The sequence below is a fragment of the Oncorhynchus keta genome, chromosome 32, assembly GCF_023373465.1.
Source record: "Oncorhynchus keta strain PuntledgeMale-10-30-2019 chromosome 32, Oket_V2, whole genome shotgun sequence".
Taxonomy (NCBI): domain Eukaryota; kingdom Metazoa; phylum Chordata; class Actinopteri; order Salmoniformes; family Salmonidae; genus Oncorhynchus; species Oncorhynchus keta.
In genome coordinates this window covers 35251983-35279221 of record NC_068452.1, presented here as the reverse complement: position 1 = coordinate 35279221, position 27239 = coordinate 35251983, and the positions used below count along the sequence as shown (strand labels likewise).

The 27239-nt window shown below is 42.5% G+C and overlaps 2 protein-coding genes and 1 pseudogene across 3 annotated transcripts in view; 2 read left to right on the top strand and 1 right to left on the bottom strand.

Annotated features, from left to right (window-relative positions):
• dnm2a (dynamin 2a) overlaps positions 1 to 710 on the bottom strand; it is a 46836-nt gene extending 46126 nt beyond the window's left edge. Inside the window, exons 1-2 of the mRNA XM_052491576.1 lie at positions 583 to 710; positions 177 to 457 (exon numbers count right to left, since the gene is read on the bottom strand). Coding sequence (XP_052347536.1) covers positions 177 to 337 — 161 coding nt within the window. The 5' untranslated portion in view covers positions 338 to 457; positions 583 to 710. The remainder of the gene's footprint in view (positions 1 to 176; positions 458 to 582) is intronic.
• A 186-nt stretch (positions 711 to 896) lies between these two features.
• On the top strand, positions 897 to 6085 carry qtrt1 (queuine tRNA-ribosyltransferase 1). Its single transcript, XM_035765052.2, has 9 exons — positions 897 to 1235; positions 3005 to 3073; positions 3355 to 3493; positions 3614 to 3808; positions 3964 to 4102; positions 4233 to 4308; positions 4512 to 4621; positions 4961 to 5045; positions 5135 to 6085. Exons 1-9 carry the CDS (start codon positions 948 to 950, stop codon positions 5285 to 5287), a joined length of 1254 nt encoding a protein of 417 aa, XP_035620945.2. The 5' UTR covers positions 897 to 947; the 3' UTR covers positions 5288 to 6085.
• Positions 6086 to 12979: 6894 nt separating this feature from the next.
• LOC118374468 (potassium channel subfamily T member 2-like) overlaps positions 12980 to 27239 on the top strand; it is a 104871-nt pseudogene continuing 90611 nt past the window's right edge. The window contains exon 1 of the transcript XR_008088832.1: positions 12980 to 13175. The product of XR_008088832.1 is annotated as a potassium channel subfamily T member 2-like (transcript). The remainder of the gene's footprint in view (positions 13176 to 27239) is intronic.

Below are 27239 nucleotides of genomic sequence, written 5' to 3'. Positions count from 1 at the left end.
TAGTTTTGTTTTGTTTGCTTACGCAAAGTGCGTAAATGAGTATGTGACCAAATACCAGTTTAGGAGCACGGATCATCTCACAATTTACTAACTGGTTATCTAGCCAGCGAAATGTCTTACAAAAAGCTGACTTCAGGGAGCTTTTGCAAATTGAGTTAGCTTTGAGCACCACCAACCTGCCAACGAAATTTTCCAAGACCGAGCTTTTTCCAGCACTCTGCCCACCGACCACAGCAATTTGCGGTAGGTCCAAGTTACAACTCTGGCCGATGGAACTGAAAGCGTCCTGAAGTTTGTTGATAAGGGGGATCAAATCTTCCATCCCCCGGTTCCCCATGGTTTCGTTGGATCGGCTCCCCTCCCGAACGAACGTTAGCCTACTACGTTACTAGTTAGCAAGGTGCTCGGGTTACTCCGAAGTGTTGAATTCCACCTTTCAAGCCGCCCTGTCTTCACTCTGTCAAAGGAAAATATGATGTTTACAAATTGGTAACTCCAAATTTAGTTGGGATTACAATAACGTGTTCTTATAAACACGAAAAATACTCAAAGTCAACCAAACGAAACGGATAGAAAACTTACAAAACAAAACTTCCACCATCCGGTCAGGCAAGTCGACATCCGACCTAACCGGTGATAAGGCTACCGCCTCCTGTCAATGAAATAATTGGTCAATCTCACTGTTCGTCTCTAATCACTCTCCTTTCATTGGCTAGTTGTTTTCAACGTCAAAAAAGGGGTGTGTTCACCCCTGGACATTGCTTCAATGGGCAAATTAATACTTTATGACACAATTATTAAATGACAAGACATGCAAGGATAGCTTCTACGATTTTGCTGTCAATGATATTGTAATGAAGACATATTTTTGACAACTCAATGCAAATATTAGATTAGTGTAGTTCCGGTATGTCACGTGCTTGTTGACGTCGTCTGTGTGCAACAACATGGCTGCGCCCATAACCAGAGGAGCTGCAACGAGCAGCCTTGAAACAGGCATGGTTGTCAAGAAAGCCGTTTCCATCGTTGCTCCTCTTGCTCTCCGAATCATCGCCGAATGTCCAGTGACCAAAGCGAGGGCTTGTGATCTCAAACTCCCTCACTGTACGATCAGCACCCCAGTGTTTATGCCTGTTGGTACACAAGGCACGATGAAGGGAATCACTGTGGACCAACTCGATGATCTGGGATGTCAGATTTGTCTTGGCAACACATACCACTTGGGTATGAGACCGGTAAGTGTAGCCCAATAATGTAAGAAAGGAGCCTAACGTTACTCGTTATAGTCCAAGGACCTTACATGTTTTGTTTAAAGGGGCAATCAAAATTTGCTACATCCATTTTAGGATTTATACATTAATGATATGTACCCATTGATTCTTGAAGAACATCATTTATAAATGCCTCATGAGCTTAGTTCAACTGTCAAACCCCAAAATATATACAATAAAACTTTGTTTTACTCCAATCTTTGTAAACAAAGTTAATGTAAACAAACACAGTATAGCCTCAAAACATGGTCAAAGCTATAATTGGATGGTCAGATATCATGGATGGTCAGTCCTTGCATCCATAGCTCTGTCTATGAATGTGAGAATGGTTACATATCTCCAGCCCCATCCCTCAGCGTTTTAGTGAAACAGTGATGGAGAGGCTTTTTTCTTATTGTTTCAACTGCTGATTTGTACTTTAAAGGCAAATTTGCTCAGGAAGCCAAAACAGCCAAATACTCCATCTAAACTTTCATTGATTCTCACTTGCTGTACAGTACTAGAAACATAAATCCCTCTACTTTCATATCACATCAAAATAATTGAGGAAATGCACACTTACTGTTTTAACTGGTTTAACACAGTTGCGGCCAACAGTGTTTTTCAGTGACAAAAAGCTGTAAAGTTGTGTATAACCCTATAAAGCTGTGTATAACCCTATAAAGCTGTGTATAACCCTATAAAGCTGTGTATAACCCTATAAAGCTGTGTATAACCCCATAAAGCTGTGTATAACCCTATAAAGCTGTGTATAACCCTATAAAGCTGTGTATAACCCTATAAAGCTGTGTATAACCCTATAAAGCTGTGTATAACCCTATAGAGCTGTGTATAACCCTATAGAGCTGTGTATAACCCTATAGAGCTGTGTATAACCCTATAGAGCTGTGTATAACCCTAGAACACTGTGTATAACCCTATAAAGCTGTGTATAACCCTATAAAGCTGTGTATAACCCTATAAAGCTGTGTATAACCCCATAAAGCTGTGTATAACCCTATAAAGCTGTGTATAACCCTATAAAGCTGTGTATAACCCCATAAAGCTGTGTATAACCCTATAAAGCTGTGTATAACCCTATAAAGCTGTGTATAACCCTATAAAGATGTGTATAACCCTATAAAGCTGTGTATAACCCTATAGAGCTGTGTATAACCCTATAGAGCTGTGTATAACCCTATAGAGCTGTGTATAACCCTAGAACACTGTGTATAACCCTATAAAGCTGTGTATAACCCTATAAAGCTGTGTATAACCCTATAAAGCTGTGTATAACCCTACAAAGCGGTGTATAACCCTATAAAGCTGTGTATAACCCTATAAAGCTGTGTATAACCCTATAAAGCTGTGTATAACCCTATAAAGCGGTGTATAACCCTATAAAGCTGTGTATAAATTTAACTAACCTTTTGTTTTTTTAATTATTTATTGCTAATATGAAAGATATAAGGTCCTCATGCTTCCAAAACTGTACCTCAAGTGATGCGTGTTAATGTTCAGACTGAGCTTCAGGGCTCTTAACAAAACTCCCCTGTATAGAAGACACCTTCGTCCAATAACTCTTATGTGTAATGTAATGGAACTGAGAGTCATTATCAATGGCTACATTAAGTGGTGCTAGGGCTATTCACATTGTGTATCAAAGATGATTGACCTTGTAGACAGCTCTTTGTTGTCAGTGTCTGGTGTGCTGCAGACAGTGAGGATGGTGTTGTCTGTCTGTCCCATCACAGGGTCCTGAGCTGATTGAGAAAGCAAATGGCCTGCATGGCTTCATGAACTGGAAAAGAAACCTTTTGACTGTGAGTATCAGCTAATGTGTTGACTGCGTAAGTGGGCTAAAAAGAACAAGGGTGTCTTTCACCCAAATGTCTGCTTTTCAAGATATGTGAGCATCATATGATGCAAAATGCATCATATGGGGAGGATTTCATTATTTTGAAGGTCACATATTTTGAAAACTTGAGTGCTGACAAGAAAAACATTTTGGGACTACAGTATGTCAACGATGGACTATTGAAACACAAACCAAAAGATAGTTTTTGGTTGGAATTTTCCTTGAATTCCCACCATTTCTACATAGGACAGTGGGGGCTTTCAGATGGTGTCTCTTGTTGAACTATCTGAGGTTACTGAGGAGGGGGTCAAGTTCAAATCTCCTTATGATGGGAAGGAGATCCTTCTGAGTCCTGAGCAGTCAATCGCCATACAGAACAGTCTGGGTAAGAAGGACACAATCCAGTATCCACTCCCAATGAATCAGTCTGGAAAGTAAAGCCACTATACTTCAGGTAGTACTCCTGTTCTTCATTTTAATATCGCACCATTTCTGTTTTGTCCAGGGTCAGACATCATGATGCAGTTGGATGACGTGGTCAGCAGTACGGTGACTGGGCCGCGGGTGGAGGAGGCTACGTGGAGATCGATTCGCTGGCTGGACCGCTGCATTGCAGCCAATAAGAATCCAGATAGACAGAACCTGTTTGCCATCATCCAGGGGGGCCTGAACACAGAGCTGCGCAAAGCCTGTCTAGACGGTAAGATGTTCCCCCCTGTTTCATCTATGTCTATCGATGACTAACATCCCTCAAAGCCGTTCAGCACAGTAAATTGCTCTGTCTTCATGCCAATTAGCTCATTTCCAGAGGATACATATTTTTTTAATCTTCTTCTGTTTCTGTGCTTTTTACAGAAATGACAAAACGGGATGTTCCTGGCTTTGCTATCGGTGGGCTGAGCGGAGGTGAGGAGAAGGATGATTTCTGGAGGATGGTGACACTCAGCACAGACCACCTGCCTCGGGAGAAGCCTCGCTACCTCATGGGGGTTGGGTATGGCTGTCATCTTCCTTATGTTATAACAGCACATTTACATGCATAAATGACATAAGTTGCAAATGTTTTGTCGTGCCGTACAGATATTTCTATGTATGTGGTTCATGTGTTTTGCTGTGGGTCACAGTTATGCAGTAGACCTGGTGGTGTGTGTTGCTCTGGGTTGTGACATGTTTGACTGTGTCTTCCCAACACGCACTGCAGTAAGTATTCCATTCTCTTGCATATTATGAGTCACCTACTCTCTATTAATTTACTTTGAAATAAGTATTCTTATCACAAGTGCAGAGAAACCCAATAGCTTCTTTTATAATTTAGTCCATAGCAGTACTACTTTCTTTATAATGATTATATTGATGAATATGGTTATGATGATAATGAAGTGATCTTCTTCCTTTCATCCCAGAGGTTTGGCTCAGCTCTAGTCCCGTGGGGATCTCTGACAATTACCAAGAAGCAGTTTGCCAAGGACCTACAGGCAATAGATCCAGACTGCCAGTGCCCCACCTGCCGGAGGTAAAGGCATATTAACCCTGGTACACTGAGGGACAGAATACGGAGGGTTGAAGGAATGTTGAAGGAGTATGTAGGGGTTAGAGAAACTGGTTTACAAATCTCAATTCTCTTCAATGGATGTTTTTAAGTTGTAGGCTGAATGATTCTGAGGATTGTTTTCTCGTGGGGCGGCAGGTAGCCTAGTGGTTAGAGCGTTGGGCAAGTAACCAAAAGGTTGCTAGATCGAATCCCCGAGCTGACAAGGTAAAAATCTGTCACTCTGCCCCTGTCATTGTAAATAATATAACTGACTGACTTGCCTATATTTAAAAAAAAAGACATGATCTGTTTCATTTCCAGGCACAGTCGGGCCTATCTGCATGCTCTGTTCAAGAGTGACACCGCAGCCATGCATCACATTACCATCCACAACATCTCCTACCAGGTCTGTGTTTCTAGAATGGTTAATATTTTCCTTTATTTACTATTTGCCATAGATGAGATAATAACCTTATCCTCTATCTTTGCATCCAGCTCACTCTGATGCGGTCGATGAGACAGAGCATCATAGATGGTCGCTTCCCAGACTTTGTGAGGACATTCATGAAGAGAATGTTCCCCTCTCCTGAACAGTATCCAGGCTGGGCGGTGGATGCTCTAGGAACAGTCAACATCACATTGAATTAAACTGCTTTATACAGCCTGGGACTTCCTCTGAAATGGCCAATAAGACCTTTTTATATGAGAAATCAGATCTCCTTTTTAAAAATGGTTTTGTTTGTTATGAAATCGCTTTTTCTACTTTCATGCTTATTATGCTTCATTTGGGTAATTGCTTCTGCCTGTATATTCTGTCAGTGTCACGCCCTGGTCGAAGTATAGTATGTTTGTCTTCATTTATTTGGTCAAGCCAGGGTGTGACATGGGTTATTATGGTGCGTTTTTGTCATGGGGTTTTGTGGGGTGTCTCGCATAGTCTATGGCTGCCTGAGGCGGTTCTCAATCAGAGTCAGGTGATTTTCGTTGTCTCTGATTGGGAACCATATTTAGGCAGCCATATTCTTTGAGTATTTCGTGGGTGATTGTTCCTGTCTCTGTGTTAGTTGTCACCAGATAAGGCTGTATAGGTTTTCACCTTCCGTTTGTTGTTTTTGTATTGTTCGTGTTTCATCATTCATCAAAGATGTATCGAACTAACCACACTGCATTTTGGTCCGACTCTCCTTCGACGGAAGAAAGCCGTAACAGAATCACCCACCACACCAGGACCAAGCAGCGTGGTGACAGGCAGCGGCAGCAGGAGCTACGAAGTTTGGAGTATACGACTTGGGAGGAAATAGACAGGTGGGCGGTCGACCCAGAGAGAGTGCCGGAGCCCGCCTGGGATTCGCTGGAGCAGTGCGAAGCAGGTTATCGGAGAATGGAGTTGGCGAAGCAAGCATGGCGACGCGGATGGAAGACCGAGAGTCAGCCCCAAAAATGTATTGGGGGTCAGGGAGAGTGTGGCAGAGTCAGGGTTCAGACCTGAGCCAACTCCCCCTGTTTATCGTGAGGAGCCAAGGAGGAGACCAGAACCAGAGCCGGTGTTGGAGGTGAGTGAAGCAGAGACTGTGAAGGAGTTAATGGGGAAAGTGGAGGAGAGAGTTATGAGGGAGTTGCTAGTTTGGTGCTTTAAATACGATATTCGCCCAACGGAGCGTGTCGGGATTTAATGGAACCTGGGTCAGCGCTCCATACTCGTCCTGAGGTGCGTGTTAGTCGGCTGGTGAAAATTGTGCCAGCCTCACGCACCAGGCCTCCTGTGCACCTCCCTAACCTTGCACGTCCTGTGCCAGTCCTGCTCTCAGGCTCTCCAGTACGCCTTCACGGTCTGGTCTATCCAGTGCCCCCTCCACACACCAGTCCTCCGGTGGCAGCTCCCGCACCAGGCTTCCTGTGCGTGTCCTCGGTCCAGTACCACCAGTGCCAGCACCACACACCAGGCCTTCAGTGCGCCTCGCCTGTCTAGCGCTATCAGAGCCTTCCTCCTCTCCAGCGCTGCCGGAGTCTCCCGCCTGTTCAGCGCAGCCAGAGCCTTCCTCCTCTACAGCGCTGCCGGAGCCTCCCGCCTGTTCAGCGCAGCCAGAGCCTTCCTTCTCTACAGCGCTGCTGGAGTCTCCTGCCTGTTCAGCGCAGCCAGAGCTGCCAGCCTGCATGGAGCAGCCTGAGCTATCATGTCTGCATGGAGCAGTGCCGAGCTTCCCCTCAGTGCCGAGCTTCCCCTCAGTGCCGAGCTTCCCCTCAGTCCCGAGCTTCCCCTCAGTCCCGAGCTGCCCCTCAGTCCAGTGGGGGTTCTGGGTGAGGACGACTAGGCCATGGTCGGCGGCGAGGGTGGACTATCCTAGGACGCGAGGGGGAGGAACTAAGACATTGATGGAGTGGGGTCCACGTCCCGAGCCGGAGCCGCCACCATGGACAGACGCCCACCCGGACCCTCCCTATTGTTTTGCTGTGTGTCCGGGAGTCCGCACCTTAGGGGTGGGGGGGGTTCTGTCACGCCCTGGTCGAAGTATAGTATGTTTGTCTTCATTTATTTGTTCAGGCCAGGGTGTGACATGGGTTATTGTGGTGCGTTTTTGTCATGGGGTTTTGTGGGGTGTCTAGCATAGTCTATGGCTGCCTGAGGCGGTTCTCAATCAGAGTCAGGTGATTTTCGTTGTCTCTGATTGGGAACCATATTTAGGCAGCCATATTCTTTGAGTATTTCGTGGGTGATTGTTCCTGTCTCTGTGTTAGTTGTCACCAGATAAGGCTGTATAGGTTTTCACATTCCGTTTGTTGTTTTTGTATTGTTCGTGTTTCATCATTATTAAAGACGTATCGAACTAACCACGCTGCATTTTGGTCCGACTCTCCTTCGACGGAAGAAAGCCGTAACAGTCAGACTTATTACTGAATTGTTCAATGACGGTGATGTACCTGAATATTTTACTGTCTTTATGATTTAGTTACATTCATGTTTTGTTACAGTACGGTTCTTTTTTTGTGTAATTTATATGCTAAACATTCTGTTGAAAGTTATGAATTTACATTGTACTGCTTTCAACTCATGTCAGACATACAGTACTTTTGTGACATCCAGTTTTCACTCTGCAGACCTTTTCAGTGTATGATAATGTAGGAGTGGAGTAGTGTTGTTGAAGCCCAGGAACGGTCTCCTCTGATATATTCTGACACTTTTAGTTGTTACCATGGCTACAGACCAGCAGCCCACCCTCTTTAAATTCCATGCATGACTTCTAACACAGAAATGTGGTCATAAACTAACAATTAGAGACATTTCGGAACATTTCCTAGGGCTTATTATCGACCTTTACCAGCAGGAGGAAGCGAATACATTTCTATAATTGAGTTCTGTTTTGTTGTGCAAGAGATGAGGACACAGGAACCCACATTTGTGTGCTTTTGACTTTGGACCACTAGAGGGCAAAAATATTCTAAACCTGATGAAAATGCACGTGAGCCAGATTACCCATCTGTTTAGTTGACATGCTGGAGAAGTTTCATAGGAAGGAATGGGAATTCTACCCACCCAGTATGGTTGAAATGCAGATAAGTAGAGCATGTATGGTTTAGTCAGATTTGCATGCTGAGGGCAGACAGAGTAGTGGCAAACAAAATTCTCAAGGAAGTGGCTTAGGGGATCACAATTTCCTGTGTCTCCGAAGTGCTACTTTCTCAAACAAAAAATGACACCCAATAAATGAGTTCCGGTAGTCAAGACAGTCGGAAGACAGAGAATAATAGGGTGTCATAATCTGCCATTGAAGCAAACCAGGATCAAAGACACATTGGAAAACAATAGGCAAGATATTTTTGTAGATTCCAATGTTTAGGTTTTTGTTCCAGAAACAACATTTTGTTTGATTGGTTCCTGTTTTTCTATTAGAAATTGAGGTCCTTTCTGTTTTTCATTGTAAGACATGTAATTAAAGCTTTAATAGGCTACATTGCAGTTGTAAAAGCACCTGTTGCCTTTAGTTGAGAGACGAGATCTTTAAATAAAGCCACCCTGTATAGGCTACAGAGTTTATACATGGGTTATAATTGTTAATACCTGTCAGTTATTAGTTTATCATGCTAAACATATAATAATAAACATGTAATAGTAATGAGCAAGTTATTCTTTAATGAATCAACACAGTTGACAATCACATTTTTACCTAAGTCTGTGCGTGTCACTTGAATTAGATTATTTTATGGGATATTGTAGTCCTATTGGATGAATTCTCTAAGAAAATTGCCTTTATCTACAGTCGTGGCCAAAAGTTTTGAGAATGACACAATTTGTTTCACAAAGTCTGCTGTCTCAGTTTATCTGATGGCAATTTGCATATACTCCAGACTGTTATGAAGAGTGATCAGATGAATTGCAATTAATTGCAAAGTCCCTCTTTCCATGCAAATGAACTGAATCCCCCAAAAAAACATTTCCATTGCATTTCAGCCCTGCCACAAAAGGACCAGCTGACATCATGTCAGTGATTCTCTCGTTAACACTGGTGTGAGTGTTGACGAGGACAAGACTGGTGATCCCTCTGTCATGCTGATTGAGTTCAAATAATGGACTGGAATCTTCAAAAGGAGGGCGGTGCTTGGAATCATTGTTCTTCCTCTGTCAATCATGGTTACCTGTAAGGAAACACGTGCCGTCATCATTGCTTTGCACAAAAAGGCCTTCACATGCAAGGATATTGCTGCCAGTAAGATTGCACCTAAATCAACCATTTATCAGATCATCAAGAACTTCAAGGAAAGTGGTTATATTGTTGTGAAGAGGGCTTCAGGGCGCCCAAGAAAGTCCAGCAAGCACCAGGACCGTCTCCTAAAGTTGATTCACCTGCAGGATCGGGGAACCACCAGTACAGAGCTTGCTCAGAAATGGCAGCAGGCAGGTGTGCACGCACAGTGAGGCAAAGACTTTTGGAGGATGGCCTGGTGTCAAGGAGGGCAGCAAAGAAGCCACTTTTCTCCAGGAAAAACATCAGGGACAGACTGATATTCTGCAAAAGGTACAGGCATTGGACTGCTGAGGACTGGGGTAAAGTTATTTTCGCTGATGAATCCCCTTTCCGATTGTTTGGGGCACCCGGAAAAAAGCTTGTCTGGAGAGGACAAGGTGAGCGCTACCATCAGTCCTGTGTCATGCCATCAGTAAAGCATCCTGAGACCATTCATTTGTGGGGTTGCTTCTCAGCCAAGGGAGTGGGCTCACTCACAATTTTGCCGAAGAACACAGCCATGACTAAAGAATGGTACCAACACATCCTCCGAGAGCAACTTCTCCCAACCATCCAGGAACAGTTTGGCGACGAACAATGCCTTTTCCAGCATGATGGAGCACCTTACCATAAGGCAAAAGTGATAACTAAGTGGCTCGGGGAACAAAACATCGATACTTTGGGTCCATGGCCAGGAAACTGGCCAGACCTTAATCCCTTTGAGAACTTGTGGTCAATCCTCAAGAGGCGAGTGGACAAACAAAAACCCACAAATTCTGACAAACTCCAAGCATTGATTATGCAATAATGGGCTGTCATCAGTCAGGATGTGGCCCAGAAGTTAATTGACAGCATACCAGGGCAGATTGCAGAGGTCCTGATTTTTTTTTTTGAAGGGTCAACACTGCAAAAATTTGCATCAACTTCATGTAATTGTCAATAAAAGCCTTTGACACTTGTGAAATGCTTGTAATTATACTTCAGCATTCCATAGTAACATCTGTCAAAAATATCTAAAGACACTGAAGCAGCAAACTTGGTGGAAATTAATATTTGTGTCATTCTCAAAACTTTTGGCCATGACTGTACACAGCTGCACATTTATTTATTTTGCACAGTTGCCTGCATAACAATTGGCATGCCATGCAGAATCGACCAAGTGTGAACAAATACAACTTAACTGTTTCTTAATGCACTTTGGTAAAAATCAACGACCAGGGGGTCTAACTCATTTTGCCCCAGGGGCCGCATTCTGTCTTCAACAAGGTCCAGAGGGCCGCATTGAAAATGTGTTAAATTTCCTTGTAGTCAAATTTTGCAAAAATATTTGACTATCCATCGTTTTGGGAATGTTCTGTGCTCTCTGAATGTTTGGGGATTAGCCTATTCTCAAGCTAGACAGTCAAGAAATGGTATGAATGTATAGTTGAAGTCAGAAGTTTACATAGACTTAGGTTGGAGTTATTAAAACTTGTTTTTCAACCACTCCACAAATTTCTTGTTAACAAACTATAGTTTTGGCAAGTCGGTTAAGACATCTACTTTGTGCATGACACAAGTTATTTTTCCAACAATTGTTTTTAGACAGATTATTTCACTTATAATTCACTGTATCACAATTCCAGTGGGTCGGGAGTTTGCATACACTAAGTACACTAAATTCCATAAATTGTTGTCATGGCTTTAGAAGCTTCTGATAGGCTAATTGACATCATTTGAGTCAATTAGAGGTGTACCTGTGGATGTATTTCATGTCCTACCTTCAAACTCAGTGCCTCTTTGCTTGACATTATGGGACAATCAAAAGAAATCAGCCAAGACCTCAGAAAATAAATTGTTGACCTCCACAAGTCTGGTACATCCTTGGGAGCAATTTCCAAACACCTGAAGGTGCCACGTTCATCTGTACAAACAATAGTACGCAAGTATAAACATCATGGGACCACGCAGCCGTCATACCGCTCAGGAAGTAGACGCGTTCTGTCTCCTAGAGATGAACGTACTTTGCTGCGAAAAGTGCAAATCAAATCTGAACAATAGCAAAGGACCTTGTGAAGATGCTGGAGGAAATCGGTACAGAAGTATCTATATCCACAGTAAAACGAGTCCTATATCTACATAACCTGACAGGCCGCTCAGCAAGGAAGAAGCCACTGCTCCAAAACCGCGATACAAAAGCCAGACTACAGTTTGCAACTGCACATGGGGACAAAGATCCTACTTTTTTTCTGATGAAACAAAAATAGAACTGTTTGGCCATAATGACCATCGTTATGTTTGAAGGAAAAAGGGGGGGGCTTGCAAGCCGAAGAACACCATCCCAACCGTGAAGCACGGGGGTGGCATCATCATGTTTTGGAGGTGCTTTGCTGCAGGAGGTACTGGTGCATTTCACAAAATAGATGGCATTATGAGGGAGGAAATGATGTGGATATATTGACGCAACATCTCAAGACATCAGTCATGAAGTTTAAGCTTGGTCGCAAATAGGTCTTCCAATTGGACAATGACCCCAAGCGTACTTCCAAAGTTGTGGCAAAATGGCTTAAGGACAACAAAGTAAAGGTTTTGGAGTGGCCATCACGAAGCCCTGACCTCAATCCTATAGAACATTTGTGGGTAGAACTGAAACAGCGTGTGTGAGCAAGGAGGCCTGCAAACCTGACTTAGTTACACCAGCTCTGTCAGGAGGAATGGGCCAAAATTCACCCAACTTATTGTGGGAAGCTTGTGGAAGGCTACCTGAAACGTTTGACCCAAGTTAAACAATTTAAAGACAATGTTACCAAATACTAGTTGAGTATGTAAATTAATGACCCACTGGGAATGTGATGAAAGAAATAAAAGCTGAAGTAAATCATTCTCTACTATTATTCTGACATTTCACATTCTTAAAATAAAGTGGTGATCCTAACTGATTTAAGACAGGGAATTTTTACTGGGATTAAATGGCAGGAATTGTGAAAAACTGAGTTTAAATATATTTGGCTAAAGTGTATGTAAATTTGCGTCATCAACTGTAGGCCCATTGACTGCACAGTGATGATTAGCGAGCTGGACAGTCAATAAACTATGAATATAAGTCCATGATAATTTCTACACAGTTTTGATTTGGTTTTAGTCATTTGAAAGTATATAGAGAAATTAGGTCCTTAAATGGATTAATTTAATATCGCATATGACTCCATAAATGGTTTATTGAGCTTACATTAACAAGAATTAGAGCATGTCCTGAATAAATGAAAAACAAAAATAAACAAGCCATCTTCAGTAAAACGACAACACATCACTATAAAGCTCATGCAAATATGATTAGGTTGTTCAGTATTTAAAATGTGCCCTGCAGGGATTTGGGCTTGTAACCTACTGCTCGTAGACTCAGAGTATGTAATTGTTCGAGCAAATGGGTCTGCTTTCGCTGCGTCCATAAGGAGCCAGCGGATGTTCAAAGAGCAACCAGTTGCTCCGCATCCTGTCAAGCCAAAAGTACTCACGTGCATGTCACGGCGGAGCATCCTCGACCTGTTGCATTGGAAGAAGAAAGATATTACATTGTGTTAGTAATAAATTAACAACATTTTAGGGTGCTCATACAGGTATGTGTTATTTGGAAGTTGAATAACAAAAGAATAGTTCATTTTGATAAACCCTTCCAGAGGCGTCTGTTTGTTCGCCTCTCAATCTCTGGCATTGTGCGCTCGTGGGTTCGGCGCTCAGGAGGGGACCATGGTAGAGCTGGAGAAGGAGGTGCTCCCGCTGCCTCCACGGTACCGGTTCCGAGACCTGTTGCTGGGTGACTGGCAGGCTGATGACAGGTAGGAAATCTATTCCAACTTGTTTATTCTGAAGAAACCTGTGTTGGCGCACAACAATCTAGCCTACCCATGGTACCCTGTAATTGCTCAAATTAAATTAATCGTAATTTGCAGTCCCTCACTAAACTAAGAAATGCATATTTGCGTTGCCATCGCAACCAAAAATAAAGAGAACGTAGGCTACTGTAATAATGTCCTTTTTATTGATCTGGCTCTGTTGATGGCGCTGTGGAAGAGGATAAGAGGATAGGCTACAACGAGCCACTGTGCAGCAGCAACAGGTTTCATAATGGAAAAGACTGAACTAAATGCACAGACTCCATGTTAATGCTTTTGTGTGTGTGTGTGTGCATGAGTGTGTTTGCATAGGCATTACGTTTTTTCAGCTATGCACCTTGTCCATGCGTGGAAGTCAGGCATGTGAAATCCATTTGGATATTTATAATTATGAACGTATATTTGGGAAAGTGTTAATAATTAGGTAGTAATGTGAGCCTCTGGGAGCCGTCAATTTAGTCATTATACACCACCTATCTATTATTTATCAAGCCTTAGATTGGGTTGACTTATCATGCTCCCTTTCTTTAGCCTGGCTAGGTATGGTCAGGGCTGTTCCAAAAGCAGAACATATGGCCCTACCAAGAGTGTCTGTTAACCTGTACTTAACCATCCATTTTCAGGATCATGTATTTATTATGGTTTCCCCATGCATATTTATTAATATGGGTATGCTTGCCACACTTGGTGTGGATATTTCATTATAGGGACTAATGCAATACTGAACCACCATTTCACAACTGGACCCCTGGTTGGTAGGTTAAATTGAGGACCAAAATAGCAGGTTCGCGTTTTAATTGGGATGAGTTTTGTTCTGCAGGCATAACTGAGCGATTTCCGATAGATAGGCCAGCTGCAAAGTCAAAATTCATGACGAAAAACACTAACCTGCACCAAAACACTTGCTTGTGGTGGGTGTTTAAAATCACATCATTTAAGAAGACTGATGTACTGAACAAAAATATAAACGCACATGTAAAGTCCATTTTCCATGAACTGAAATAAAAGATCCCAGAAATGTTCCATATGTACAAAGATCTTATATCTCTCAAATTTGGTGCACAAACTTGTTTACATGCCTCTTGGTGAGCAAAATCAATCCACCAGACAGATGTGGCATATCAAGAAGCTGATTAAACAGCATGATAATTACACAGGTGCACCTTGTGTTGGGGACAATAAAATGCCACTCTAAAATGTGCAGTTTTGTCAGACAACACAATGCCACAGATGTCTCAAGTGTTGAGGGAGTGTGCAATTGGCATGCTAACAGCAGAAATGCCCAACAGAGCTGTTGCCAGATAATTGAATGTTCATATCTCGATCATCAGTGGCCGAAAACGTTGTTTTAGAGAATTAGGCAGTACATCCAACTGGCCTCAAAACCACAGACCACATGTAACCACGCCAGCCCAGGACCTCCACATCCGGCTGAGGAGTATTTCTGTCTGTAATAAAGCCGCTTTGTGTGGAAAACTCATTCTGATTGGCTGGGCCTGACTCCCCAGTGGGTGGACCTGGCTCCCATGTGGGTGAGCCTATGCCCTCCCAGACCCACTCATGGCTGCGCTCCTGCCCAGTCATGTGAAATCCATAGATTAGGGCCAAATGAATGTATTTCAATTGACTGATTTCCTCCTATGAACAGTAACTCAGTAAAATCTTTGAAATTGTTGCATGTTGCGTTTATATTTTTGTTCAGTATAAAAAGAGTTGAAGAAGGCTTCCATTTGATCAACGTTATCCAATACTACAGAGGCAGTAATACTACGGTTGATTGGCCCTGGTCGCAAAAATAAACAGTCATGCTATGACATTACTGAAACAATATCTGAGATATGTCACACATGGGGTGTTATTATCGTATTTGTCTCTCAGAGCTGAAAAGGAACCTAACTTCACTTACAATACTATTATTTCCCATGAACTCCCAAAGGTCTTATTGTTAAGTGTGAAGTGCAGGCCTTGTGGTCTGTGCATGGTCATCCTCTCACCCGTAGCCTCTTGTAAATGTGTAACCTCACTCAGATGGGGAGAAAGATACATCCTGGTTACAGTTCAGTGGTGAAAGCCAAGGTTGTCTTTAGCACAGTGAGGCCCTTTCCTTTCTTCAGAATGCAGTTAGAATGTGATCTACATAGATATCTGTCCATCCAACCCCTAGAAAGAGTAGAAGATCAGTCTTCTTGGTATTAACTAAAACACTGTAGCCAAATATCTGAGGAGGAGGATGGAAAATGCATATGACAGAAACAAAGTGGACATTAAGTGGGGAACATGGGGGCCATAAACATCGGGACTGTCTGCATGGCTGAGAGCTTCCAGGAACACTGCGCAGATGTGCTTCAACTGCTGCTCCCAGAGAGAGCACATTGTTGTACTACTTATGTATAATGTATTCCCTGCTGTAGTGGAGATGGCTGGGTGCTCATCACTCCAAAGGCTTCAGCAGGCACAGTGCTGCTCCGAGGGACACAGTGGGATCTCTTCATGTTCACTCTGCACTCCTCTTTGTTGAATGTGGCAGCAGACACACTCTCACAAACTCTCTCTCTCTCACACACACACACACACACACACACACACACACACACACACACACACACACACACACACACACACACACACACACACACACACACACACACACACACACACACACACACACACACACACACACACACACACACACACACACACACAAGTTGGAACTGAGTGCCACTCCTCTTCAATGGGACTGGGTTTCAATAAGAGAAAAGTGACTAAATGATGTTCGAAGCTGGTGTGGTGATGGGAATGTAAGGGTTTGAGTGTGTGTGTGTGTGTGTGTGTGTGTGTGTGTGTGTGTGTGTGTGTGTGTGTGTGTGTGTGTGTGTGTGTGTGTGTGTGTGTGTGTGTGTGTGTGTGTGTGTGTGTGTGGGGGGGGGGGGGTTGTATGTGCGTGTGTGTGAGGTCATGTGAGAGAGAGTTAGTGAGAAAAAGAGTGAGCGAAAGACAGAGACAGAATGAAAGCGAGAAGGAGGGATGCAGGGCATTTTATCCTATCCTGATTCATGGTGTTGATCCTAATGGCTGTGGGAGTATTACCAGGTAAAAATGGACTCGGTGCAGGAGAGAGTCGGCTGATTAATGGTGACAGACAGCTTAATTCCCAGGCTGAATCACAGACAGTTTGTCCCGCATGTCACAATGTTTGCGCTATTAATCAACGCTTCAACACTCTAATCACACACACACACACACACACACACACACACACACACACACACACACACACACACACACTCTCCCCACACACACACACACACACTCTCCCCCACACACACACACACACACACACACACACACACACACACACACACACACACACACACACACACACACACACAGAAACAAACAAACACGTACATACTCACACTAGGATCCTCACACACATGCTTACATATGCACACATACACACATACATATCACAGACTCACACACACACACAACCAGAGAATGTTCACATATTTACGTACATAGTCACACATGTTCACACATCTTGCACGCATAAGTTATCTTATTTCGCATACACATACATTGTGCTCTGGGAAAACACACATTACTGAGTCCTTTAACTCCCCCTCCACTCACTCCGTCGCTCATGGACCCTCTTCCCCCTTCACTATTTCCTCAACACATAGTTCCATGTCGTTACTTTACCCTCCTTGAACTCCCTCCTCCCCTTTCCTCCCCTTTCCATGTTTGTTTTGATTGCTGGAGTGCCTCTTGTCTTCACACACCACAAACACTCTACTCAGACTTCCACTGTAGCCTCATGGCAAACATTCCTGTAAGCTCGCGAGATCAGGCGGCTTACAAGGCCGCTCAAGGCCTCTCGTCTGGATTCTGAATTCTGAATTTAACTACAGCAGTGGTGATATTGTATGGTTTATGCTGTGATATGCTAAAAATATTAATTTGTCAACTATCAGTGAACACTATTGTTACAGACAGTACCTTCTGTTAGCAGGTATGACACAAGTTTTGTAAACGTTCATCCTGAGATGAAATGCAATGATCACCACAACAGACAAGAGTTTACAGCTTGAAGTACAGCTGTAAACTCTTGTTATTTTCTGCCGGTTATTGCCTTTCAGCTCAGAGTGAACCTTTACAATTGCTTCCCTCGTTTGTTTGACCTATCATCATCGTATAGGTCAGGTGAAGGGAGCTGGACTTGCTCCCTCATTGGTTGTTCCATGTGAGCGGTTATGAAGTTGTCTAGTGACGAGGATATTTTCCTTTCATTAGTACAGCAGTGATGGTCTTGAATCAAGCACTTGATGGACCATTTGTACACAACCCCGAGCTTAATACTTCATCAAGTGTTTGTTTGATAGTTGTCTATACACAACAAGAATAATGTTTGTGCAGCCTTCATACTTGGCACTCACTATGGCATGGCAATCTATTCAAGTGCCAATGTTTCACTCCAACACCCACTTGCCAGTCTGAGGTTGGATGACACATACACACACAGACACACAGTTTATGACACACACAGAGGGAAAGGAATCCCCCCCACAGTATGACTTGTTTGGCTGAATTGTTTAGAGTGGAATGAGACAGTCTCATCACAGCAGCCAGTCTCAGTGGGGCTTGGAGCAAAGTCTGGTATTGTCATACAAATGAGAGCTTTTTGTCTTTAAGACAAAATCTCTTTTTGACTGTTGCCTTCCCCCATCATCCCTCATTCAATCTCACCCACATCTCTGCTATTTTCTCTTCCAATGCTCCAGCTCCTTCTGGCTCAATTTGGCAAGGATGAAACATGATTAGTAGCCATTGAAACTGCTAATATTCATAGTCTGCTTCTCCCTGATCACAATGAGGAAGTGATCTGTTGCTGCTCAATATCTAGATCTGAGATAGGTTTTACTTCTTGTAAATTAACTCATCTAATGTGATTCTCCGATAAGGAATCCATCACTTAAGAGAATTATGCAGCACAATGGTTGATACGAGGGACAGAATAGTACAAAGAGAGTGATACAGAGATACAGATGGAGTCTGTGATCAGATCTGAGGCAGGGAGAGAGGTGGTGGTGGAGGTGAGAGGGGCATTGTGGGTGTCAGAGTCCACAAAGCTCTAATGAGCTTCCTGATTGATGTGAAGTTTTTTGGGTAACCCTCCAACACACCCAGTAGGTAAGCATTAGCATCAAAGAAAACACACAAAAAACAGTTTTAATGTGCATTAATTTGGTTGAGGTTTTTAATTGGCAGGCAGAATCATCCACAATGTTTAGCCCTGAAGCTGAGGCACGGTGGGCAGATAATGGCGGCATCTCAGCCTTGACAAATTAAACAGTGCCTGGGCTGAATGGAGGACCCTGCCTTCATTGAAATCAAATTAGCAGGGAGGTAGAGAACCTAGGCAGACTCCTGGCCCATGTTGTTGGTTGGTGTGTTCTTATCACCATGCAGTGGGGATACTCTGTATCATAATAATACTGTATACTGTTGGAGCTGCCTCCATACTCTGTATCATAATAATACTGTATAATGTTGGAGCTGCCTCCATACTCTGTGTCATAATAATACTGTATAATGTTGGGGCTGCCTCCATACTCTGTATCATAATAATACTGTATAATGTTGGAGCTGCCTCCATACTCTGTATCATAATAATACTGTATAATGCTGGGGCTGCCTCCATACTCTGTATCATAATAATACTGTATAATGCTGGGGCTGCCTCCATACTCTGTATCATAATAATACTGTATAATGTTGGGGCTGCCTCCATACTCTGTATCATAATAATACTGTATAATGTTGGAGCTGCCTCCATACTCTGTATCATAATAATACTGTATAATGCTGGAGCTGCCTCCATACTCTGTATCATAATAATACTGTATAATGCTGGAGCTGCCTCCACACTCTGTATCATAATAATACTGTATAATGTTGGAGCTGCCTCCATACTCTGTATCATAATAATAGTGTATAATGTTGGAGCTGCCTCCATACTCTGTATCATAATAATACTGTATAATGTTGGGGCTGCCTCCATACTCTGTATCATAATAATACTGTATAATGTTGGGGCTGCCTCCATACTCTGTATCATAATAATACTGAATAATGTTGGAGCTGCCTCCATACTCTGTATCATAATAATACTGTATAATGTTGGGGCTGCCTCCATACTCTGTACCATAATAATACTGTATAATGCTGGAGCTGCCTCCATACTCTGTACCATAATAATACTGTATAATGTTGGGGCTGCCTCCATACTCTGTACCATTAATAATACTGTATAATGTTGGGGCTGCCTCCATACTCTGTACCATAATAATACTGTATAATGTTAGGGCTGCCTCCATACTCTGTACCATAATAATACTGTATAATGTTGGGGCTGCCTCCATACTCTGTACCATAATAATACTGTATAATGTTGGGGCTGCCTCCATACTCTGTACCATAATAATACTGTATAATGCTGGGGCTGCCTCCATACTCTGTATCATAATAATACTGTATAATGTTGGAGCTGCCTCCATACTCTGTATCATAATAATACTGTATAATGCTGGAGCTGCCTCCATGAACGGGTATCATAATAATAGTGTATAATGTTGGGGCTGCCTCCATACTCTGTATCATAATAATAGTGTATAATGCTGGAGCTGCCTCCATACTCTGTACCATAATAATACTGTATAATGTTGGGGCTGCCTCCATACTCTGTACCATAATAATACTGTATAATGTTGGGGCTGCCTCCATACTCTGTACCATAATAATACTGTATAATGTTAGGGCTGCCTCCATACTCTGTACCATAATAATACTGTATAATGTTGGGGCTGCCTCCATACTCTGTACCATAATAATACTGTATAATGCTGGGGCTGCCTCCATACTCTGTATCATAATAATACTGTATAATGTTGGAGCTGCCTCCATACTCTGTATCATAATAATACTGTATAATGCTGGAGCTGCCTCCATACTCTGTATCATAATAATACTGTATAATGTTGGAGCTGCCTCCATACTCTGTATCATAATAATACTGTATAATGTTGGAGCTGCCTCCATACTCTGTATCATAATAATACTGTATAATGTTGGAGCTGCCTCCACACTCTGTATCATAATAATACTGTATAATGTTGGAGCTGCCTCCACACTCTGTATCATAATAATAATATATAATGTTTGAGCTGCCTCCATACTCTTATCATAATAATACTGTATAATGTTGGAGCTGCCTCCATACTCTGTATCATAATAATACTGTATAATGCTTATACCACCTATCTATTATTTATCAAGCCTTAGATTGGGTTGACTTATCATGCTCCCTTTCTTTAGCCTGGCTAGGTATGGTCAGGGCTGTTCCAAAAGCAGAACATATGGCCCTACCAAGAGTGTCTGTTAACCTGTACTTAACCATCCATTTTCAGGATCATGTATTTCTTATGGTTTCCCCATGCATATTTATTAATATGGGTATGCTTGCCACACTTGGTGTGGATATTTCATTATAGGGACTAATGCAATACTGAACCACCATTTCACAACTGGACCCCTGGTTGGGAGGTGAGAAATGAGGACCAAAATAGCAGGTTCACATTTTTATTGGGATGTGTTTTGTCCTGGAGGCATAACTGAGCAATTTCCGATAGATAGGCCAGCTGCAAAGTCAAAATTCATGACGAAAAACACTAACCTGCACCAAAACACTTGCTTGTGGTCTTCCTCCTGAGTAGGTGTTTAAAATCACATAATTTAAGAAGACTATATGTACTGAACAAAAATATAAACGCACATGTAAAGTGTTGGTCCCATTGTTCATGAGGTGAAATAAAAGATCCCAGAAATGTTCCATATGTACAAAAAGCTTATTTCTTTCAAATTTGGTGCACAAATTTGTTTACATGCCTCTTGGTGAGCATTTCTCCTTTGCCAAGATAATCCATCCACCAGACAGATTTGGCATATCAAGAAGCTGATTAAACAGCATGATCATTACACAGGTGCACCTTGTGCTGGGGACAATAAAATACCACAGATATCTCAAGTGTTGAGGGAGTGTGCAATTGACATGCTGACTGCAGGAATGCCCAACAGAGCTGTTGCCAGATAATTGAATGTTCATATCTTGATCATCAGTGGCCGACAACGTCGTTTTAGAGAATTTGGCAGTACATCCAACTGGCCTCACAACCGCAGACCACATGTAACCACGCCAGCCCAGGACCTCCACATCCGGCTGAGGAGTAGTTCTGTCTGTAATAAAGCCCTTTTGTGTGGAAAACTCATCCTGATTGGCTGGGCCTGACTCCGCAGTGGGTGGACCTGGCTCCCATGGGGTGGGCCTATGCCCTCCCAGACCCACTCATGGCTGCGCTCCTGCCCAGTCATGTGAAATCCATAGATTAGGGACAAATGAATGTATTTCAATTGACTGATTTCCTCCTATGAACAGTAACTCAGTAAAATCTTTGAAATTGTTGCATGTTGCATTTATATTTTTGTTCAGAATAAAAAAGCGTTGAAGAAGGCTTCCATTTGATCAATGTTATCCAATACTACAGAGGCAGTAATACTACGGTTGATTGGCCCTGGTCGCAAAAATAAACAGTCATGCTATAACATTACTGAAACAATATCTGAGATATGTCACACATGGGGTGTTATTATCGTATTTGTTTCTCAGAGCTGAAAAGGACCCTAGCTTCACTTACAATACTATTATTTCCCATGAACTCCCAAAGGTCTTATTGTTAAGTGTGAAGTGCAGGCCTTGTGGTCTGTGCATGGTCATCCTCTCACCAGTAGCCTCTTGTAATGTGTAACCTCACTCAGATGGGGAGAAAATACATCCTGGTTACAGTTCAGTGGTGAAAGCCAAGGTTGTCTTTAGCACAGTGAGGCCCTTTCCTTTCTTCAGAATGCGGTCATCCAACCCCTAGAAGAGTAGAAGATCAGTCTTCTTGGTATTAACTAAAACACCGTAGCCAAATGTCTGAGGAGGAGGATGGAAAATGCATATGACAGAAACAAAGTGGACATTAAGTGGGGAACATGGGGGCCATAAACATCGGGACTGTCTGCATGGCTGAGAGCTTCCAGGAACGCTGAGCAGATATGCTTCAACTGCTGCTCCCAGAGAGAGCACATTCTTGTACTACTTATGTATAATATATTCCCTGCTATAGTGGAGATGGCTGGGTGCTCATCACTCCAAAGGCTTCAGCAGGCACAGTGCTGCTCCGAGGGACACAGTGGGGTCTCTTCATGTTCACTCTGCACTCCTCTTTGGTGAATGTGGCAGCAGACACACACACCCTCTAATCACACACCCAGCAGTTGGAACTGAGTGCCACTCCTCTTCAATGGGACTGGGTTTCAATAAGAGAAAAGTGACGAAATTATGTTTGAAGCTGGTGTGGTGATGGGAATGTAAGGGTTTGAGTGTGTGTGTGTGTGTGTGTGTGTGTGTGTGTGTGTGTGTGTGTGTGTGTGTGTGTGTGTGTGTGTGTGTGTGTGTGTGTGTGTGTGTGTGTGTGTGTGTGTGTGTGTGTGTGTGTGTGTGTGTGTGTGTGTGAGGTCATGTGAGAGAGAGTTAGTGAGAAAAAGAGTGAGCAAAAGACAGAGACAGAATGAAAGCGAGAAGGAGGGATGCAGGGCATTTTATCCTATCCTGATTCATCGTGTTGATCCCAATGGCTGTGGGAGTATTACCAGGTAAAAATGGACTCGGTGCAGGAGAGAGTCGGCTGATTAATGGTGACAGACAGCTTAATTCCCAGGCTGAATCACACACAGTTTGTCATGCATGTCACAATGTTTGCTCTATTAATCAACGCTTCAACACTCTCCCACACACATACACACACACACATATCACATACTTACACACACACACACAACCAGAGAATGTTCACACATCTACGTACATAGTCACACATGTTCACACATCCAGGCACACACACGCATGCACGCATAAGTTATCTTTTTTCACATACACACACACATTGTGCTCTGGGAAAACACATATTACTGAGTCCTTTAACTCCCCCTCCACTCACTCCGTCGCCCATGGACCCTCTTCCCCCTTCACTATTTCCTCAACACATAGTTCCATGTCGTTACTTTACCCTCCTTGAACTCCCTCCTCCCCTTTCCTCCCCTTTCCATGTTTGTTTTGATTGCTGGAGTGCCTCTTGTCTTCATCACACCACAAACACTCTACTCATACTTCCACTGTAGCCTCATGGCAAACATTCCTGTAAGCTCATAGATCAGGTGGCTTACAAGGCCGCTCAAGGCCTCTCGTCTGGATTCTGAATTCTGAATTTAACTACAGCAGTGGTGATATTGTATGGTTTATGCTGTGATATGCTAAAAATATTAATTTGTCAACTATCAGTGAACACTATTGTTACAGACAGTACCTTCTGTTAGCAGATATGACACAAGTTTTGTAAACGTTCATCCTGAGATGAAATGCAATGATCACCTGTAACAGACAAGAGTTTACAGCTTGAAGTACAGCTGTAAACTCTTGTTATTTTCTGCCGGTTATTGCCTTTCAGCTCAGAGTGAACCTTTACAATTGCTTCCCTCGTTTGTTTGACCTATCATCATCGTATAGGTCAGGTGAAGGGAGCTGGACTTGCTCCCTCATTGGTTGTTCCATGTGAGCGGTTATGAAGTTGTCTAGTGACGAGGATATTTTCCTTTCATTAGTACAGCAGTGATGGTCTTGAATCAAGCACTTGATGGACCATTTGTACACAACCCAGAGCTTAATACTTCATCAAGTGTTTGTTTGATGGTTGTTTATACAGAACGAGAATAATGTCTGTGCAGCCTTCATACTTGGCACTCACTATGGCATGGCAATCTATTCAAGTGCCAATGTTTCGTTCCAACACCCACTTGCCAGTCTGAGGTTGGATGACATACACACACAGACACACACAGTTTATGACACACACAGAGGGAAAGGAATCTCCCCCACAGTATGACTTGCTTGGCTGATTTGTTTGGAGTGGAATGAGACAGTCTCATCACAGCAGCCAGTCTCAGTGGGTCTTGGAGCAAAGTCTCGTATTATCATACAAATGAGAGCTTTTTGTCTTTAAGACAAAATCTCTTTTTGACTGTTGCCTTCCCCCATCATCCCTCATTCAATCTCACCCAAATCTCTGCTATTTTCTCTTCCAATGCTCCAGCTCCTTCTGGCTCAATTTGGCAAGGATGAAAGAACCGGAACATGATTAGTAGCCATTGAAACTGCTAATATTCATAGTCTGCTTCTCCCTGATCACAATGAGGAAGTGATCTCTTGCTGCTCAATATCTAGATCTGAGATGGGTTTAACATCTTGTAAATGAACTCATCTAATGTGATTCTCCAATAAGGAATCCAGCATTACAGAGAATTATGCAGCACAATGGTTGATACGAGGGACATAATAGTACAAAGAGAGTGACACAGAGATACAGATGGAGTCTGTGATCAGATCTGAGGCAGGGAGAGAGGAGGTGGTGGAGGTGAGAGGGGCATTGTGAGTGTCAGAGTCCACAAAGCTCAAATGAGCTTCCTGATTGATGTGAAGTGTTTTGGGTAAACCTCCAACACACCCAGTAGGTAAACATTAGCATCAAAGTTTGTAAAAAAGTGCATTCATTTGGTTGAGGTTTTTAATTGGCAGGCAGAATCATCCACAATGTTTAGCCCTGAAGCTGAGGCACGGTGGGCAGGTAATGGCGGCATCTCAGCCTTGGCAAATTAAACCGTGCCTGGGCTGAATGGAGGAGGCAGGCCTTCATCCAGAAATCAAATTAGCAGGGAGGTAGAGAACCTAGGCAGACTCCTGGCCCATGTTGTTGGTTGGTGTGTTCTTCTCTCACCATGCAGTGGGGAGTACTCTGTATCATAATAATACTGTATAATGTTGGGGCTGCCTCCATACTCTGTATCATAATAATACTGTATAATGTTGGAGCTTCCTCCATACTCTGTACCATAATAATACTGTATAATGTTGGGACTGCCTCCATACTCTGTATCATAATAATACTGTATAATGTTGGAGCTTCCTCCATACTCTGTATCATAATAATACTGTATAATGCTGGGGCTGCCTCCATACTCTGTATCATAATAATACTGTATAATGCTGGGGCTGCCTCCATACTCTGTATCATAATAATACTGTATAATGTTGGGGCTGCCTCCATACTCTGTATCATAATAATACTGTATAATGTTGGAGCTGCCTCCATACTCTGTATCATAATAATACTGTATAATGCTGGAGCTGCCTCCATACTCTGTATCATAATAATACTGTATAATGCTGGAGCTGCCTCCACACTCTGTATCATAATAATACTGTATAATGTTGGAGCTGCCTCCATACTCTGTATCATAATAATAGTGTATAATGTTGGAGCTGCCTCCATACTCTGTATCATAATAATACTGAATAATGTTGGAGCTGCCTCCATACTCTGTATCATAATAATACTGTATAATGTTGGAGCTGCCTCCATACTCTGTATCATAATAATACTGTATAATGCTGAAGCTGCCTCCATACTCGGTATCATAATAATAGTGTATAATGTTGGGGCTGCCTCCATACTCTGTATCATAATAATACTGTATAATGCTGGAGCTGCCTCCATACTCTGTATCATAATAATACTGTATAATGCTGGAGCTGCCTCCATACTCTGTACCATAATAATACTGTATAATGTTGGAGCTGCCTCCATACTCTGTACCATAATAATACTGTATAATGTTGGGGCTGCCTCCATACTCTGTACCATAATAATACTGTATAATGTTGGGGCTGCCTCCATACTCTGTACCATAATAATACTGTATAATGTTGGGGCTGCCTCCATACTCTGTACCATAATAATACTGTATAATGCTGGGGCTGCCTCCATACTCTGTATCATAATAATACTGTATAATGTTGGAGCTGCCTCCATACTCTGTATCATAATAATACTGTATAATGCTGGAGCTGCCTCCATACTCGGTATCATAATAATAGTGTATAATGTTGGGGCTGCCTCCATACTCTGTATCATAATAATACTGTATAATGCTGGAGCTGCCTCCATACTCGGTATCATAATAATAGTGTATAATGTTGGGGCTGCCTCCATACTCTGTATTATAATAATACTGTATAATGTTGGGGCTGCCTCCATACTCTGTACCATAATAATACTGTATAATGTTAGGGCTGCCTCCATACTCTGTACCATAATAATACTGTATAATGTTGGGGCTGCCTCCATACTCTGTATCATAATAATACTGTATAATGCTGGGGCTGCCTCCATACTCTGTATCATAATAATACTGTATAATGTTGGAGCTGCCTCCATACTCTGTATCATAATAATACTGTATAATGCTGGAGCTGCCTCCATACTCTGTATCATAATACTGTATAATGTTGGAGCTGCCTCCATACTCTGTATCATAATAATACTGTATAATGTTGGAGCTGCCTCCATACTCTGTATCATAATAATACTGTATAATGTTGGAGCTGCCTCCACACTCTGTATCATAATAATACTGTATAATGTTGGAGCTGCCTCCATACTCTGTATCATAATAATACTGTATAATGTTGGAGCTGCCTCCATACTCTGTATCATAATAATACTGTATAATGTTGGTGCTGCCTCCATACTCTCTATCATAATAATACTGCATAATGCTGGAGCTGCCTCCATACTCTGTATCATAATAATACTGTATAATGTTGGGTCTGCCTCCATACTCTGTATCATAATAATACTGTATAATGTCGGGCCTGCCTCCATACTCTGTCTCATAATAATACTGTATAATGATGGGGCTGCCTCCATACTCTATCATAATAATACTATATAATGATGGGTCTGCCTCCATACTCTGTATCATAATAATACTGTATAATGCTGGGGCTGCCTCCAT